The sequence below is a fragment of the Camelina sativa genome, chromosome 9, assembly GCF_000633955.1.
Source record: "Camelina sativa cultivar DH55 chromosome 9, Cs, whole genome shotgun sequence".
NCBI classification, from domain to species: domain Eukaryota; kingdom Viridiplantae; phylum Streptophyta; class Magnoliopsida; order Brassicales; family Brassicaceae; genus Camelina; species Camelina sativa.
In genome coordinates, this window is record NC_025693.1 from 37191692 (window position 1) to 37210782 (window position 19091).

At 37.2% G+C, this 19091-nt stretch overlaps 2 protein-coding genes across 3 annotated transcripts; both read right to left on the reverse strand.

Moving 5' to 3' along the window:
- LOC104714646 (SPX domain-containing membrane protein At1g63010) lies at positions 2313-7205 on the reverse strand. Of its 2 annotated transcripts, XM_010432075.1 has the most exons (13): positions 7163-7205; positions 6994-7066; positions 6537-6624; positions 5506-5603; positions 5292-5412; positions 4788-5099; positions 4587-4691; positions 4050-4504; positions 3662-3969; positions 3389-3570; positions 3112-3302; positions 2826-2959; positions 2313-2748 (listed from the first exon to the last, which is right to left on the reverse strand). In XM_010432075.1, the coding sequence occupies exons 4-13, from the start codon at positions 5556-5558 to the stop codon at positions 2510-2512; spliced, it is 2100 nt and encodes a 699-aa protein (XP_010430377.1). In that variant the 5' UTR covers positions 5559-5603; positions 6537-6624; positions 6994-7066; positions 7163-7205; the 3' UTR covers positions 2313-2509. The 2 variants fall into 2 exon arrangements, with proteins under 2 accessions (XP_010430377.1, XP_019085231.1); XM_019229686.1 differs by lacking the exons at positions 6994-7066; positions 7163-7205 and having other exon boundaries at positions 6537-6769.
- LOC104714647 (DNA-directed RNA polymerase IV subunit 1) lies at positions 10218-19085 on the reverse strand. The gene is made up of 21 exons (XM_010432077.2): positions 18986-19085; positions 17629-17725; positions 17425-17545; positions 17206-17327; positions 17085-17123; positions 16775-16993; positions 16524-16676; positions 16329-16424; positions 14735-16241; positions 14369-14373; positions 13436-13822; positions 13178-13347; positions 13023-13089; positions 12819-12937; positions 12572-12720; positions 12218-12480; positions 11958-12131; positions 11734-11871; positions 11021-11280; positions 10811-10922; positions 10218-10731 (listed from the first exon to the last, which is right to left on the reverse strand). Exons 2-21 carry the CDS (start codon positions 17710-17712, stop codon positions 10555-10557), a joined length of 4362 nt encoding a protein of 1453 aa, XP_010430379.1. The 5' UTR covers positions 17713-17725; positions 18986-19085; the 3' UTR covers positions 10218-10554.

The following is a 19091-nucleotide window of genomic DNA, read 5'->3' on the forward strand; positions in this document are numbered from 1 at the left end:
CAATTTTGTTCTCCATTATATTGCTTTTGTGTTGATTCAACTATTTCTCGTCCGGGACGGCGGCTAAGACCATCTCGATTGTATTTCTCTATTTTTTCTCTAAAATAGAGTAACTCAAAAATAGAGCACTGTTTTCCTCCAATGTATTACTCTATTTTCACCTCTATAATAGAGTTAGTGTAAAAAAATAAAGGTGAGAATAGAGTTGCTCTATATATAAAGCAATCCTATTATTTTCTCTATTTTAGAGTAAAATATAGAGTAGGGTTGGAGCAAATGTTGCTCTATAATAGAGATTTGACTCTAAAATAGAGTGGGGTTGGAGATGCCCTAAGCATACCAAAAACCATATATGCTTGCGATATGTTTGTTTGGTTGATGGATTCTTTGGAGGAACTCTTAGCTGGTTTGGTTGGATGTCGCCTGACTCTTTGGGGAACTCTTCTTCATGCAGAATTGGACGTACGCCAGCTATCCTATGAAATGATCAATGCAATGTATCTTCCTTCTTCCACCAACTAAATTTTTGGATATGCTATTTCTTTTATTTTGTCAGATACAAACTTGCGATTTAATTTTGGTAATTGTCTTACGCACTGATGACAGCTAAAGAGCAACTCCAGTTGTTTTGGTCAACTTACTTGAGGTTGAATAATCTGGTCGTACATGGTATATCCGTATAGACACTTGAATTGAAGCTGAACATGCTTGAATATGTTCGAACTACAGATAAAAACCACAGCTCAATATCAAACAACATTTATCAATAATTAGAACTGAGAGACATCAACAAAAACAATAGCGAAATCGAGATATGTAACTAACAACAGCATGAACTGAAATTGAGACAACATTAACAAGTGACTGGAACCGGAACATCAACGATAACATAAACCGGAACTGCCTACATAGAATCAAGCTAGGCTTAGTTGTTTGCTGGTGTAATCTGATGATTAGATCAATGAGCGCAAGTTGTGTAAATTCTAGGAGACAAGATAGGCATGAGTTACGGGTAGAATGTGAACTTTATCCAAACTCACACTAAGATGAATAAAACCAATAGAACAAAAGAGTAGTGAAGAAGAATAAACTAGCGATCTGAAACTTGAGGGTACAGAACTCAAAACCAAAATTTATTACAATAATAATTTAGATGAAATCTCACAATACCGGAACAATGTTTCTAACATATAGAGGATTATGTATTCCCCGTATATATATACGAGTTGACATACCTATTTAGGTCACATATACACCCATATGANATAGAGCACTGTTTTCCTCCAATGTATTACTCTATTTTCACCTCTATAATAGAGTTAGTGTAAAAAAATAAAGGTGAGAATAGAGTTGCTCTATATATAAAGCAATCCTATTATTTTCTCTATTTTAGAGTAAAATATAGAGTAGGGTTGGAGCAAATGTTGCTCTATAATAGAGATTTGACTCTAAAATAGAGTGGGGTTGGAGATGCCCTAAGCATACCAAAAACCATATATGCTTGCGATATGTTTGTTTGGTTGATGGATTCTTTGGAGGAACTCTTAGCTGGTTTGGTTGGATGTCGCCTGACTCTTTGGGGAACTCTTCTTCATGCAGAATTGGACGTACGCCAGCTATCCTATGAAATGATCAATGCAATGTATCTTCCTTCTTCCACCAACTAAATTTTTGGATATGCTATTTCTTTTATTTTGTCAGATACAAACTTACGATTTAATTTTGGTAATTGTCTTACGCACTGATGACAGCTAAAGAGCAACTCCAGTTGTTTTGGTCAACTTACTTGAGGTTGAATAATCTGGTCGTACATGGTATAGCCGTATAGACACTAGAAATGAAGCTGAACATGTTTAAATATGTTCGAACTACAGATAAAAACCACAGCTCAATATCAAACAACATTTATCAATAATTAGAACTGAGAGACATCAACAAAAACAAAAGCGAAATCGAGATATGTAACTAACAACAGCATGAACTGAAATTGAGACAACATTAACAAGTGACTGGAACCGGAACATCAACGATAACATAAACCGGAACTGCCTACATAGAATCAAGCTAGGCTTAGTTGTTTGCTGGTGTAATCTGATGATTAGATCAATGAGCGCAAGTTGTGTAAATTCTAGGAGACAAGATAGGCTTGAGTTACGGGTAGAATGTGAACTTTATCCAAACTCACATTAAGATAAATAAAACCAATAGAACAAAAGAGTAGTGAAGAAGAATAAACTAGCGATCTGAAACTTGAGGGTACAGAACTCAAAACCAAAATTTATTACAATAATAATTTAGATGAAATCTCACAATACTGGAACAATGTTTCTAACATATAGAGGATTATGTATTCCCCGTATATATATACGAGTTGACATACCTATTAGGTCACATATACACCCATAATAATTGGAACATTGGTGACGACAAATATAATCAAATAAAGAGAGGATGATCATACACACTGTTTCTTATTCTATTTTAGAAAATTGGTAGCAAAACTCCAAAATCAATAGAGAGAGTTATAAGTACAACAAGTAGCAACAATGGAGCCAATGCAGATGACAAGAGATGGTAGAAGAGTAGCATTCAAGAGATGGCCTCGTCCCAAGTATCCTCCCAATGTTATGGTTACATCCGCCACAACCCGAGCCAACGTTCCAGCTTCTGTCGACAGCAAACCTCCGTTGTATGTTCCCTTCGATAGCCTCGATGACATTACTCGCGATAACAACGACAGATTCACACCTAAAGAAACCAAAAAAACCATTAGAGATAGGTTGGTTCTTTAAAGCAGAAAACAGAGGTTTGTTTAGTTATTATACCTTCGAGTACTTCAGCAGCTACGAACATAACGAGACCTGAGATCACATATTGTGGTACAGTGTATGGAACAAACAGATTGAAACTGAAGAGAATCCCAAAGAAGACGATGATCTCAGATGTTAAAAGGATTTGCCTGTGAGAGAGAGAGAGACATTGCAAATCATCACCAAAATAAATATCAAAGTTTTGGATTCAATCATTAGGTATACAAAACAGGATCATCAAGCTTTTTAGATCAAAGTATTATATATTTGGTTTGGTTTGAGCTCGGGATTCCAAGATTACCTGTCTTCAAACATATTACTGATGTAACTTCCAACCAAAATGTTGATTGGCAGCACCGTGAGACCAAGGCAGGCTAGGAAGATGGCAACAGAGCTTGTTGACCAACTAAAGTAGTATGAAGTAATGACACTAGACTCTGACAGTAGTATTTCCATTGCGTACTTGAGCATGAAGTAGATCAACAGTTGAACCTGACGACCAAAACCGCACGACAAAGATTTCAGTCGCGAATCATATCTATCAAAATTATGTATTTTTGGAAAACTGATGATGGTACCTTAACAGATGGAGTAAGAAGTTGGTAAGCTGATCTGAAAGAATTTGCAGGTTTGTGAGAATCTTCTTGAGACTCTTCGCTTTCATTGCAGTCCTCTTCATCTTCTGGCTTGATTCCTGAAGTAATCAGCAAGGGCTTTCGAAGACCATCCTCGACTCTGCTACTTTCAACTCTATCTGTCACTGCATCAACCAAGAATCCAATGTTAGTTTTTGTTACAATAAAAAAAAAGGAACAGCTTTTACTACCAATAATCTTTCAAAAGCAGATTACTTGATGTTGTTTCATTTGGATTGGTTTTTTCTTCATCCTCTGTGTCACGCAATGGCTCTTTAAATGATATGCATAGCCATACCAAATAGAAAAGCCAGGCCACAGCCATAACCCACCCAGGCAAAGTAGACTGATTAAATGTAAACTTGTAGAACTTGAATTTGATTTGGAGTAAACCGGCAAGCGCGGGACCACAAGCCATTCCAAGTGCACTAGCACTCACAAAACCTGCTGATGCCTGCATTCGGATTCTCAAAGGCACACAATCACTAATATATCTCCGGTTCACAGCTCTTGCTGATCCCAACCTGCAAATTTAAAGGGTTAGTATTCGTTGTAGAAAAGGTTTACTCTTTCACACGATTCATAGGAAAATGTTTTAACTTACCCACAACAGACACGGCCGAGTAAGAGAAGCGCTATAGAATTGGCATCATAAGCCAACGCATACATTAAGTTGCCAATAAAGAGCGCAATGCTGCTAAACACAAGAGGTTTGAAGTAAGATTTGTTGGACCACGCGCTGAAATAAACTGATGAGAATACTTGAGCAATAGCCATAGATCCAATGACAACACCGCAAACCGTTGCAGCAGCACCAAGGCTCATTGAATAGTCATCTGCTGTAGGGACGATGATGTAAGTGTTGACCATGTACAAAAATGTATTTCCTAGATTCAGGAGTAACGAATTAAAATGGTAAGCCCGCTCATCGATTGCATCCTCTGAAGGAGTCACCAACTCATCTTGCATGATGAGAGCATGTTGTGCCAAGAAGTTAAGGAAATTTGTCGAGTGCGTTAGCTTGTCTACTGCGGTTTTTATTGCCTCAACCACTGGATCCTGCAGTGTTCAAGGTATGGATTAGGATTAAAAAAAAGTGCTAAATAGAGGAATCTGAATTTATATACTTTAAATGTAGTACCTGAAGTGGAAGAACAGGTTGGTCATAAATTGAATAAAAGCTTCCTTCATTTTCTTGAAGCTCATGAAGATTGCGTGAAATAGCCCCAACAACAGCTCCTACACCCTATAAATTTTCCATACACAGAACAAATTTCAGATCCCTAACAAGAAGAGCCTATAGATGAAACAGTGAAAGAGTAGTAAGGAAAAGTTAATTTACCACATGCTTAAAGACTTGTTGAAGCTGAGAGTAAGGATGATTAGCGCGGGTCTTCACGTAATAGTCAGCGAATCTATAGCCAAACCGTTTGTCAAATTTCTTAAGTATCTTGCGCAGACCAATGGCGTTAAGCTCAACGAATTTCAGAAGCTGAAGAAGGTCTCGTCCAACGTCTCTGTATGATTCTCGTAGCTCAACAATTTTTGATATGTCAGGCTGCTCAAGTATAGAATCATGAGTTTCCCTCAGTATGGCTAATCGCCCTGCGAGCAACCCTTGTTGTTCCAACATGAAAAGGACAGTTGTCTCAATCTACAAAACGATGAATCACTTTCAATATATCGAACAATTTTAACACTATAAAGGAGTTCCATGTGATCATTACAATGGTTAACAACATCTAAACGTTTCATCTAATAAACAGAAACAAAACCTCAGAGATGCACGGACAATAACAACTCAGTGAGAGTAGTATTCGAATAAAATCATCTTGACGTAACATACCTGAGTATCGAGCATCCTTGAGAAATCTTTGAGAACATGGCGAGGATGTTGAGATCCGCCTTGGATTTGTTCAGCATATTGCTTCACTTTCTTCTTCATCAATTTGTAATTGATGTAATAGCTACAAGGGAAACCATGCATCAAATTATCATTTTGATCACAAGATAAATTAAGATGCAGCTAAAACTGAGAGATGTCGTAAGAAAATGCATACCCTCTCCATTCTTCAATTTGTTTCCGCTGCAAATATTTCCCAAACGCCACCATCTTTTTATGGCATAGAGCAGCAGAGCACAAAGTTTAGATAAGAGCCTGAGAAGAATGTCGAAATTAGAACAACCTGATACCACTTATATATAGATTTTGTATTTTTTGTCAACTTTGACAAACCAAACAGAGAATGGGTTTGTGCCTTTGTGGCATACGGAAAATGAATTAAATACAAATACAAAATAATATCATCCAAAGTCAATATAGCATTCATGAACAGTCATCAAATCCCAAAATGGAAAGGAGAGAAAGAGAACATTTCCAAAAACATTCTTGACACATTCAAAGCTCCTGAAGACTTAAGATATACAAATCAATCCACAACAAGCCTTACCCAATGGAGCTAACCAAAATATTATAAACTCAACCTCATCACTACACAAACAATATCAAGGAAAGCACAAGTCACAAAGAAAGCTATACAAATAGATTCAAGAGGCATAAACACAAGTTAGATTCAAAGGAGTTACGCGAACCAGATTGAGGAAGTGAAAGAAAGAGTCAAGGACAACAACAAAAAAAAACAATTTGACTCAAGCACGAAGAAATCATAAAGCATTTAAAAGGAATAAATCTCAAATGGATAGTGAATTTGGTAAGTAATCTGGTAGTGCTCAAGCACAATTACAAATTACAGTTATAGAAACCAAATCAAGAAAATTTCCAAGTTACACTTTCTATATAAAAAAAACACATTTATAAGAAAGTCAGCGGCTAAACATGGCTGGCTATATCTCAATAAGCAGCCATGTGCTTAGAATGATACGATCACGCAGAAATCAATCACTAAGGACATTAAAAATACCAAATCAAATCAAATCGAAATTTTTTGAAGAAACAATCAAAAACTCATCTCATTTTCTACTTTTAAAACTCTTGCATTTCAATTCACCACGATTCTTTTGTTCTCAGCACATAAGCCAAAACAGAGATCTTAGTTAAAAAAAACAACTCATAATGTTTTTTTTTTTTTACCTCTGGTCTCTCCTCTTGTTCTTCTTCTGGTTCTTCTTGAATACAAAATGCTGATGTTTCCTTGAGAGATCTTATACAGATGAAATCTCTGGAAAAAAACAAAAGGATTAAAATAGTGCAGCTAAAGAGATCAGAACACACGAGCTTAGCATTAAGGAAGGCCTACTACACAAAAAATAAATAAATATTAATAGTATAAATTAGATCTTAGTGGAGTCAATGATAAATGTATTTCTAAAGCAGCCAACTTGCTTTAGTAGGCCAAATTGGGTTTGCCCTGTTAAAAGAAAAAGAAAACTCCACACCTCATAGCAAACATATAAAAAACGCCAAAAAAGTTATAAACTTTTTCTAACATGGAGTCGCATCCAACCTTAGATTCTCTCTTCTCTTGTCAACTTTTTCATTCTCTCTGAGCAAAATCAAACAAAACAAAAAAAGAACACAAATGCAATACCTGAAATTGATTGGAAAAATCCAAACTTTATTGTCCTGATTTTGAGAAATAGATGACCATCAACGTGACAAACCTGAGAAAAAAAAAAACAACAAATCTGGATCAAAAGATCCTTCTTTTATGAGTTTATACAATACAAAGAAAAGAACTGAGAAAGAGAAACACAAACCCCAGAAGTAAAGCTTCGATTTTTGTGTAGACCCAAAAGAACCNTTCTTAGAAAAAAAAAAAAAAAAAAAAAAAAAAAGAGAGAATCTTGGAGAGAGTCTGGGGACTAATTGATCATTTGGGTAGATCGCAGAATCTTATAAGGAGAGTTGTAATGTGATTTCATCAAAATCGCATACGCATTTACTCAGATGGACCCAATCATTGAGGACAAAAAAAAACTTGAACAATCAAATCGTGGCTGCCGAAAGTGTCCTTAAGTTTCATGTTTTTAATAATGAGCGCTTTTACGAAATTATATGAAATTTCGGGGTCTAAAGTGACAATAAAACTATTTTAAGTCGGCCTCTTATGGAAAAAAAGAAGTAATTAATATAAATATAACGTTGTTCCTGATATTCTCTGTCGTTATAGAAGATCATATGATTTTAATTAAGCATATAATCCGAAATTGAAAAGGAAATATAGAAATAAAATATTTGATAAACTTCTTTCTTCGATTTTGATGTTTATGAAATGATATAAATGAATAGGCATGGAGTCGTGTAGATGTGTCCCGTATGGCCGTATTCGATTTGTCTTCATCTTATGAATAATATGTCATGGACTCTCATTATGTCCGTATTCAATTTTTTTTATACATAAAACGACACAATTTTAGTTGAAATATTTAAATAATTAGGTGGCAGATATTTTCTCATATTATTGCTTTTAATATAACCATTAGTAGTGAGGACAAAATATATGAGATAACTTGTTTTGGACATAAAACTTACCAAGAATAAACATAATACTTATATTATTATTGTGCAGCCACACATATACAGTATATATTTAACTCATTTTGTAAAAGTTTACCTATAATACTTTTATCAATCATGGACCAGTGGTCCAACGTGATACTCATTTTTCTAATAGAGGACCAAAATGACACTCGTAAATATTCTATTAACCCAATTATTGTATTAAAAAACGTGTAAAGACTAATTTTTTTATTACGTGATACACTACACATATTTTGTAGATATTGTAATACAGTATATTCAAAGTTCTGATAGTATATTCTGATATAGTTTAACTTATTTTAACAGCAGAACGACATAGAAGTTTTAAGAAGATAGGAGTATTAATCTAATATCAGTACTAACTACCAACTATAGAGTTTGAATCCTTTGTTAATTTGATATTATTAATCTAAGCCGCAGAACATTAAAGTGCTTTTACGACGCTTATAATTTCTACAGATTATACTTATATACATGTATATTAGTATATACTGTATAACTTTGCATGGTGTCAGATATTTCTTGAGTTAATAGGAATATAGTATTAAATAACTTAGTATAAAGCACAAATTGCTAAGGCTGCACTCATTATTACGCGTCTACATTTTAGTGGTCACCATAATTAAATCTTATCTTTTGATTTGCTAAGGTTTTCTTCTCTGATGCAGAATTGAAGAAAACGCTTTATGACTAGAAGCCTAGAAGCTAGTGTGTGTCTCTAATGGCATTATGAGTTCACGACATGTGTCTTTGACACCAAACTCTACTTTTGAATCCATTGCCATGTATAAATTATAAATGGCCTAAAAAAAAAAATAGCTAAAGATAAAACCAAAGCAAGTGCAGTTGTGGTCTTGTGGACCTGTGTAAGAGAGTATGAGAAGATGACATGCAATTCTCTAGAAGCGAAAGACGATATCAAGAAGAATCTAAATCGATCTTTAATTTGTTTGGTGCTACTTCTTTTCAAAAATATGGATATATAGTTTTATTGCTATAATGATTTACAAAAATATTAAAGTTATAGGTGGTTTGATTACAAGGTGATTGAGAATACTTGAGAATTGAGATCAATACTACCTCAAAAACAAAACTTCTATATCTTTCGAGACAGTGTTTTAGTGCATTCATATATGATATAACCGGACCAAGGACTGTTGTTTTTGTATTAATCTGCTGATTGATTGGTTCAAAACAACGAATAGACGTCAATAGTTTAAGAGAATTTTATAATAAACAGAGTGAACGTTTACAATGAGTACAATGTACAATAGTCAGAATATATATAAACCGATCGTCAATTATTATCAATAAAGATAAAGAAAAGAGTTGTAACAATTAACAACCACATGTTTGAAACCAGAAAGCAAAAAAAAGCAACCACATGTTTTGCGTCTTTTAGGGATCTTGATACGACTTTGGCAGGGAGCTGAATTCGGAATAATTTGGCAGGGATATCTTGATAACTAGACTAGACTCTTTTGGGGCCTCTCATTGACATTACAGGAGAAGGTTGGACCTATAACCTCAGGTCCTTTTGTGATTGTACGTAGTCGTACGTAGCAGATGCACTTGGAGGTGGTGAATATATGGTGGATTCTGAGCAGTAAGTAGATCAAAGTAAGAACGTTGTGATTTGATTTGCTGCGGTTAGTGTTTTTAGTTTTTACCCTCTTGACCCTAAATTTGATTGGCATAATAAAGCCGTTTGGATTAATGGAAGGATTGATTACACACGCCTTCATTTGTTTCTGGTTGATTAAAAAGACAGTTAATGATATGATTTATTGAAAGTCATAATGATGTAAAAACATAAAACAGGTGTAGTTGTTTGATGAAATGATTACTACTTCTATAACCTTATAAAAAACATATTTTTGTTAAGGATAATGATTCGATCACAGTCACACAAAAAGACAAAATATGATATGAGGATCATAACCGATCTAAACCGTTAGCTTAACCGGAGGATGATACACAAGATTGAAATAGAGAGATCATTAACTAATTGTGTATAATCTAAATCTTAACCAGGACAAAACAAAGCATAACCAAAGAAACAAATAAGCTTTGATAAAGCAAAATAAGTTTTCACCTCTCAATCTCTCATAAGAGAAACAGAAGATGCCATAACTTATAAGAGTCATAAGCGAATTGCATGATAACCGATCTAAGCCGGGTAAAGAAAGAACAAATTGTATAAGAACCAAGATGATGTAATAAGAGGATCATAATGCAATTATATGAAGACCGATCTAAACCGGGAAAAGATAGAACAGAACATAACCAGATATTTTCATAGTCAAACCGGATATTTTCAAAGTTTACAAAAACAGAAACAGAAACAGAACAGAAGCCTCCTTTGCCAGCTTCTCGTTGCTGCTTCCACTAAGTAATTAACCTTTAAGCCTTTTTAGATCCAAAAAGGCAAAGGTATTACATAGTGAAAGGAGCAAAAAGAAGCTTAGAGCAAAGGCAAAAGGCTTTTCCCCTACATCTATCTAATCACATTTCAGACACACTTACACTTATCTTTTTTCCCTACATTGTTCGAAATTATATATATCGACATAAAGACAAGTCTTTTCGTTTCCTTTTATTTTACGATTTACCGGTGCTGGACCTTACCATTCTTAAGATACTTTGACTTGTAGAAGTTCATTTTCCCTGGTGCAATGATCTTTGTTGCTCCTAAGACACACTTGTGGTACGAAAAGTCTTCTGTTGTCTCGTCTATTCTTACAACCTCAAAGCAACGGGAATCTCCGTGCTTCGAATTAGCGACCTGCACAAAGAAACCGGGTCAGGATCTTTTATGTTTTCAAGAATTGTCTGAGTTTTTTCTTTTCTTTCATATGATTTACCCGGATTCCTTGGAAGCCTGGTCCGATTTTCTCAGCCATGTTGGGGTGGAAGCACAAAACCATGCTGACAAATGTCTCATCTCTCTCACTCAACGGAGCATTGATTTCGTAACTGAGATATCAAAAAAGATGAATCTTTACTGTTCTTTGAACAGAAAAGAAGAAACAAAATCAAAACATTGACACTGAGGTTGTGTGTTTTCGACTTACTTGTAGAGTATGAGTTTCAGTGACCGGGAAAGATTCTCAATGTCGTCCCATGTAAACATCGTTTTAAGCTGTGACAGAGAAATCCCTTTCCCATTGAGTGCCTTGAAAGCTTTGGGGAATCCGGTATCAAGCATGTTTAATGGCTGGACTGTGAATCTGTCTGATTTGGGTGCAGAGCTTGTTGCAAGCTTTGTCACTGTCTTTAGAGGTGTGCTACTCAGAACTTCATACACATCCACCGGTGTAGTAAACCCATGAACCTGATGCATGCATAAAGACACTCATCAAACCACTGAAGTTTGTGATCAAAACGGATTAAAAAAAAGAGTAAAAGTTATTATTAACCTTTGGCGAAATGATGATTTCGAATTGATCTCCAGTTCCAAAACCAGGAACTTTTCCCCAAGCTAAGGCGTCGATAGACCCTTGAAGCTGGTCTATGACACCTTCCTTAGCAGCTTTGAGAAAGCATTGACTTGGACTCTGTCGAGATTAAGCAAGCATTAAGTATCAAATCATATCCAATATAAGCTTGGTATAAGGAAANGCAGAGCTTGTTGCAAGCTTTGTCACTGTCTTTAGAGGTGTGCTACTCAGAACTTCATACACATCCACCGGTGTAGTAAACCCATGAACCTGATGCATGCATAAAGACACTCATTAGACCAATAGAAGTTGTGATCAAAACGGATTAAAAAAGTAAAGTTATTAACCTTTGGCGAAATGATGATTTCGAATTGATCTCCAGTTCCAAAACCAGGAACTTTTCCCCAAGCTAAGGCGTCGATAGACCCTTGAAGCTGGTCTATGACACCTTCCTTAGCAGCTTTGAGAAAGCATTGACTTGGACTCTGTCGAGATTAAGCAAGCATTAAGTATCAAATCATATCCAATATAAGCTTGGTATAAGAAAAATAACTTGGGATTAGAAACATACCGAGAAGCATGCTTGAGTAAAAGGTGCAGGAGTGGACTCAGCTTGTCTTTGTTTACTCCAACCTTTGGCGTTTAATGCCACAAATTCTCCGGTAATAGAGAGACTATCAGCTACGAGAAGCAGATGTTCTTTTAGTATTGTCTTACCGGTATCTGACACCGCGGACTCCAAATTCTGCAGCCACAAAAAAAAAACACTTAAAACAATAGAAGCAGCGAGACCAAGAAAACAAAGAAAATGTTAAAGAAACCGATACTGACTGCTACGAAAATGTTCCTTCCAGCGTCTATTCCAAAAACCGAGCAGCATTGTCGGATATTATCAGGATGGCTTCGGCTCCAGTCAATCATATCCATGATGGGAAGACAGGTTTCTAAGAGAGCGCTCCAACAGTTTCGTTTTCCCCGATCTCCATACATTGTAACCCTCAAGTAAAGCTCACCTGCCAAATGATTCCTGTTCCTTTTTGGCGCTTTTGGACGGTCGGTCCACAAAACATCGACCTTTTTAATCTCTTGGTAACCTGCAAAAACAGATGACAGAACTCATAAGAACAATAATAACAAAACAAGAACTGTTCAGCTTGCTTGTCTTTTGATTCATCCAAATTTTACCTTTGACAGGAGTGTCAAGAAGAAAAGGGATCAAAACGAGACGAATGGCATCCAGTTCCAGAGAGGAGTGCTTTGAGGCTTCGATTACAGTCACCGTTATGCAAAAGCTATCATCCTTCATTGCCTCATCGTCTGAAGAGCAGTGGTTCCTAATCCACAACACATAAATGTATAACAAATCAGTGTCTAATAAAGACATTAAAAGCTATATAAAACATGTCTGATACAATTTCAGGGATGTTCTTACGTGCTTTGTATATCCAAATCAGCTAGATCAAGCTTCAGTTCTCTGATCCTGCTCTTGTACTGCTCGTTTAATGAGGAAACAACAGATTCTGCGTTCAGTTGTTTCTGCTTTAGTACTTTCTGTGAAATTAAAGAAGAGGTTCATTAGAATCTGTTCATAATCATATATAGATGTATGTGGCTTTATGTGTGTATGAGTTTGTACCTCGGAGATGTGAAAATGGCAGACCCACGGGCTTAATGGTACTTCCGTGTCGGCACTTGGAGAGAATCTATGAACCAAAAGAAGACGATAAACATTTGTTAAGAGATTCTTTTTAACCAAAAAGATTCATAAAAAAGTCAGTTGAAGTTACCAACATTATCATAGATGTTGAAACGATCTCTGAGAAACTAAGTTTCTCCAAGTGGTTCTTGATCTCCAGTGCCCCGTATTCAAACCCGTGCTTTTTCTTTGAAAGGGCTTCCGACAAATACAAAGACACTGTCTGTTCTCGTTGACCTTTCTTTGATCCACATTCCAAGGTATTCTGTAGAAAGAGATTTAAAGGCTACTTAGAGAAATCTAAAAGATAAACTGGAAACGATTGAATGAATCAAGAAGAAGAAGAAGAAGACCTTAAGATTCAGAAGCGGCGAAGTTTCAAGAAGGCTGACTGGCTGGTCCAACGCGCTGTAAGCTGCCTCAGATAATGCACAAGCAGAGAGTGAACCAAGTGCTTCACCGGTGATTTCTTCAACGGGACCATCAGTCTCATAAGTAAACTGGACTACCTGGTTCCCGAAAGAATTTCTCACTGTACCATCATAAGCAGCGTATATGTCCCGCATGAAGAACATTAATCTTCTGCTCAGTGTCCCTGGGAGATCCGCATTACCACTGAATGAGCTGTCACGACTTGTAACTGAATGAACAAAAGATTCCAACGGATTCAGACCCGTTAGAAACGAGTTCTCAATGACTCCATAAGGAACATATGACTCAGTAGCGGTTTTGTCTTCTCCCTTTCCACCGCCGCGAAGTGGACTGCTGGGGTCATTCCAAGAAGCACAAGTCAGCTTGCGTGGAAACCCAAAGGACAAAGCAACTGCTGAATTCTGCAGACCGATACACATACTGTGCTGAACCAGCTTCCCAATATTCCCTTTGCTACCAGCTTTCGACATGATCAAGAAAGAGTTGGACTGGTCGCCATACCTATACGCCAGTGCCTGAACATCTCTATAAGCATCCTTAAAAGCGCTAACTGCAATTTTGCTTAATCTAGCTGATTTTTGTCTATCATAACAGAACCGAGCCAAATCCCCAACTGCATCCTCTTCCTCATCCTCCCCATTATCTGCAAGCAGATCTCTCCAAGATTCAACCATTAGCTGTTGCTTGTTGCACACTTGTTCAGCTTCCAGCAATCCGTATCTAATCTCTTCAGTCAAGTTTTTACGAGACTGTGGATCAGAGGAAAGGTACAAATCCGCCAAGGACACACTCAATCCTCGCATCAACAACCACTGAGATAGCATTTCTTGAGCTGAATGGATGATTTCAAGAACTTTCCCTTGGTCATGTTTAAGCAAGCCCTGGATAAAATTCCCTTCTACATCCCGGAGCCAAGCTGATCCTTCAGAGGAAGACAAAAGCTCTCCATTACTCACAACCACATTATTCAGAGGGTAAGTGTAGTCAAACCCGGGAGGAAACAGCATCCCAAAAAGCTGCATTCCCGTCCACTGAGCCTCAGTGCTAGAAGGAGAAGCTTGGATTATCGCAGGAGGAGGAGGCTGAAATGGGCAGTACATTTGAAGCTGCTGGATCTGAGCTCGATTCAGATAACAGTTTTTCTCAACATTAACCAGATAAGCTGCCGTCATGCTATCTTGTCCTAANCTCAGTAGCGGTTTTGTCTTCTCCCTTTCCACCGCCGCGAAGTGGACTGTTAGGGTCATTCCAAGAAGCACAAGTCAGCTTGCGTGGAAACCCAAAGGACAAAGCAACTGCTGAATTCTGCAGACCGATACACATACTGTGCTGAACCAGCTTCCCAATATTCCCTTTGCTACCAGCTTTCGACATGATCAAGAAAGAGTTGGACTGGTCGCCATACCTATACGCCAGTGCCTGAACATCTCTATAAGCATCCTTAAAAGCGCTAACTGCAATTTTGCTTAATCTAGCTGATTTTTGTCTATCATAACAGAACCGAGCCAAATCCCCAACTGCATCCTCTTCCTCATCCTCCCCATTATCTGCAAGCAGATCTCTCCAAGATTCAACCATTAGCTGTTGCTTGTTGCACACTTGTTCAGCTTCCAGCAATCCGTATCTAATCTCTTCAGTCAAGTTTTTACGAGACTGTGGATCAGAGGAAAGGTACAAATCCGCCAAGGACACACTCAATCCTCGCATCAACAACCACTGAGATAGCATTTCTTGAGCTGAATGGATGATTTCAAGAACTTTCCCTTGGTCGTGTTTAAGCAAGCCCTGGATAAAATTCCCTTCTACATCCCGGAGCCAAGCTGATCCTTCAGAGGAAGACAAAAGCTCTCCATTACTCACAACCACATTATTCAGAGGGTAAGTGTAGTCAAACCCGGGAGGAAACAGCATCCCAAAAAGCTGCATTCCCGTCCACTGAGCCTCAGTGCTAGAAGGAGAAGCTTGGATTATCGCAGGAGGAGGAGGCTGAAATGGGCAGTACATTTGAAGCTGCTGGATCTGAGCTCGATTCAGATAACAGTTTTTCTCAACATTAACCAGATAAGCTGCCGTCATGCTATCTTGTCCTAAAGAAAGCAAATTCCGACCATTCTGTCGGTTAATAAGCTGCTTATCCAAAGCAACAAGCTCATCAAGCTCAACCTTTGCTTGAACAGACTGAGGAATGTAACCGTGAAGACAATCTCCATCAAAATCACCACGAAACGGCAAACAGCAGATAGGATTCAAGGAGACAACAGAGATCGTAGGGAGGAGTCTAACAGACATTGCAATAAGAGAATGCTGATGAATCGAAGGCGGTCTGTTCATAAGCACTGTGTCTCCATCCATTAAAGGCCTGAAAATTTTGTCTCCAGCTTGGAGGTCGTCGATTTGTCGAATAGCCACCAAGATATCTCCTCTTCTCCCAAGCACCTCTTTACGTATCACGAACAGTCTGTGGAAAACGTAAGCGACAAGCCGTTCCTTGTTCCATTCGTTAAGATTCTCTGATACTTGAAGCCTTTCTGCTATCGTCTGAGGTATGCCAATCTCGTGGAGCTTCAAGGAAGGATCACCAACTACTACTGTCCTGAATGAATGGTCACTTCTTTTACCAAGCAGCACGTCTTTCATGAACCTTAGACCGCATAGTGTAGGAGTGTCTGACTTCTTTTGGTATGGATTTGCTGAATCTTGACTCGAAGACATATTCTCCGAAAAGAGCTGTGTGAAAAAAGAAACTAGAATTACTGAAACCTTCACAGATGAACAGAAACAAGAGTTTAAATCTATCAGAAAACTACTGCTTACTCTGGAGTATTGCATGCATTCGATCACACGAGAACTCAAATCAAGTGTGTTTCCCTGGAAGCCGATTAGTTTCTTGTAGATTCGACTCCGCTCATCCTATGAATTTGTAGCAAAAAAACACGAAAAGTATTAAGAGAAAAAGCATACCATGGACTGACTTGCAAACAAGTTACAAAGAAAAACATGTTAACTTACAAAGATTAGTCGAGCTCCGTTGAACTGATGGACTATTTCAGTTACACGGTAAGCGTTTGGTGTAACAGGAAGAGATGCCATACTTAGAGAGTCGAACATGGGGATGTCCTTCTTGATGAGCCTCTGATCAATCCCAGATAACAGAGTATAAGCCTGCACAAAAAAAAAGGTGAAAATTTCAGAAAACTATATATATAGTAAGAAAATTTTATCAAGTCTCCGAAGTTATACATTTCACTATTATGATATACCTGTGCATGCGTTAGAATACGTTTGGTTTCTTTCAGACAGCTCTCATCAATATTGGGGTCTTTTGGCAAAAAACTCCAATAGTCAGATGGCAATGTTGCCACTCCCCGTTTCTTGAGTTTCATCACAGACTCTTCGTTTACTTCAACAACGATTCCGGATCTCCTGAAGACTTCTTTAGTAGTTACCCTAAACTTCATTAGAGGATAACCTGTATTCGACTGAAACATATAAACAAAAACATAAAAATTAGAGAGTAAGAACAAAGTTTTTTAACATGAGAAAAATTAGTTGCAATCAAACTAATCTTACAGTGCAATATCTACATCTATCAGGCTGGTCTTCTGTAATCTGTAACAACAAACAAAGGCGACATTAGTATAATGTAGTTCCAAAAAACACACAATAAAAGGATTTGGAAAGACTCTTGAACCTGAAACTGCTTTTTATGAATGTATTTACAGCCAGGGCAGATTTTGTTGAGCAATGCAGCTATCTCCTTGAGGAAGTACGGGTTAATTATCGGATACTGAAAATGTACAACCCCAAAATGCCCTAAGCAGAAAGAAAAAGAAGCATATTCAATGAACTGAACATATATGAGGCAAGAGATGCAACAACAATATCGCCAAAACCAGATTCTTTACTATACCTTCGCAAACTTTTCGATCTTTGCTGCCACAGGTTCTGCAGATAGCCTCCGGATTTGGTAGCCCTAGCCGAGAATCAGTCACCTGATTCGCTGATTCAACCGGTATAACAGACATTTTCTCCTATAACAAAGTGCCATTACATTTAATATATGCTCAATCTACTCGAAAAAAAACAACGAAGATTAACGAAGGAAAACACTTACTCGATCATTGTTATTTGAAATCCTAAAACCTATTGAGGTTAGAGTTGCAATGGGGACCTGAAGCTCCTCGCAATCGTTGTCCATGTTGAAGAGACTCCTACAAGAAGAGAAATCATCAATACGGCCAATCAAGATACTAAAGTGAAAACATCAGTAAAACCTTTAGTGATCAAACCCAATGTGCAGGACATGAAACAAAACTAATTTTAAGCATTTCATCAGCCAGACATAAAACAAACAACTCTATCTCACATATTGACCACTGAGAAACAGACAACCTTTTGGTTTAGGACAAATTTGTAAGCAGAAACACACAAAAGGTTTTAAACTTCGAACACAAATCATTAAAAGATTACAGTTACTTTTGCAGCTTAAAACATCTTATTAGATTTACTGATTGAATACAAAGAGTATCTACCACAAACCCCAACAAATCAAACCAGAGCAAAACTATACCAAAAGAAGGATTTGAACTTTTGAACTCTTAACATTAATTGAAACTCTTAACATAGAGCTAAAATCTCACTGATAGATTGTGTGTCGCCGGCTAAAAGTTCTTGGGTTCATAAAAGTAGAGAAATCGTCAAAACGATCAGATTTTTTTATATGTACCGTCTCTAGTCATCAATCTAATGGTGCAAAAATATGAAACAAAAACCAATCTTTTAGCTTTTTCACTGACCAGACCACAAACCAAACAACTCTCTCTCTCTCTCTCTGGTCAAATATTTGACGAAAGAGAAACAGACAACTTTTGTTAATGGACAAAAGTGTTACCAAAATCTGTCTCTGTGACTGGCCTATCAAAAAACAAGTTGAATTACTGATAGAACCTAACATGAACACCCAAAAAAAGGAGAAAACATGTTCAGACATAGAAAGATACTAACTCAAAAAAAAAAATTGTAAAGAACACACACGCACATAAAAAATAAAAAAGGTTCAAACTTTGAACACACATTATTCATGGACCCAAAAGAAAAAAGTCACTGCCAAGCAAAACAAAAAAGGACAAAAACCCTTTTACAACTTGTAAGGCCTCACAAAAACCCTTCTCTCGCATTGAGACGATCTCTCTAAAACAAAGATTTCTGATAAGAACATGCATAGAACAAAGAACTTAACTTTTCACAATCATACAAAAACTTTTAGAAAAACAGAACAAGATGTCCACAGACAACGATCGACCAAAAGAACCCACAAAGCAAAAAAACAAGAAAAGGCATCAGAGAGAGAGAGAGAGAGTGATCAATCAAGAAAACTCAAAGAGAGAAACAAAAAAAAAATTACCAAAAAAGGTAAAAAACGAAAGGAAACCCAGAAGAGGATTGAGACAAAGAACAATGTAGTTACTTACTTGTTTCGCCGAACAGAGGATCTCACTTCGTAGTAAATGATCCAATTGAAACAGTGCACTGATAAAAAAAACCTTCACGGTTTCTGATTCCGACGGAAGAACCCCG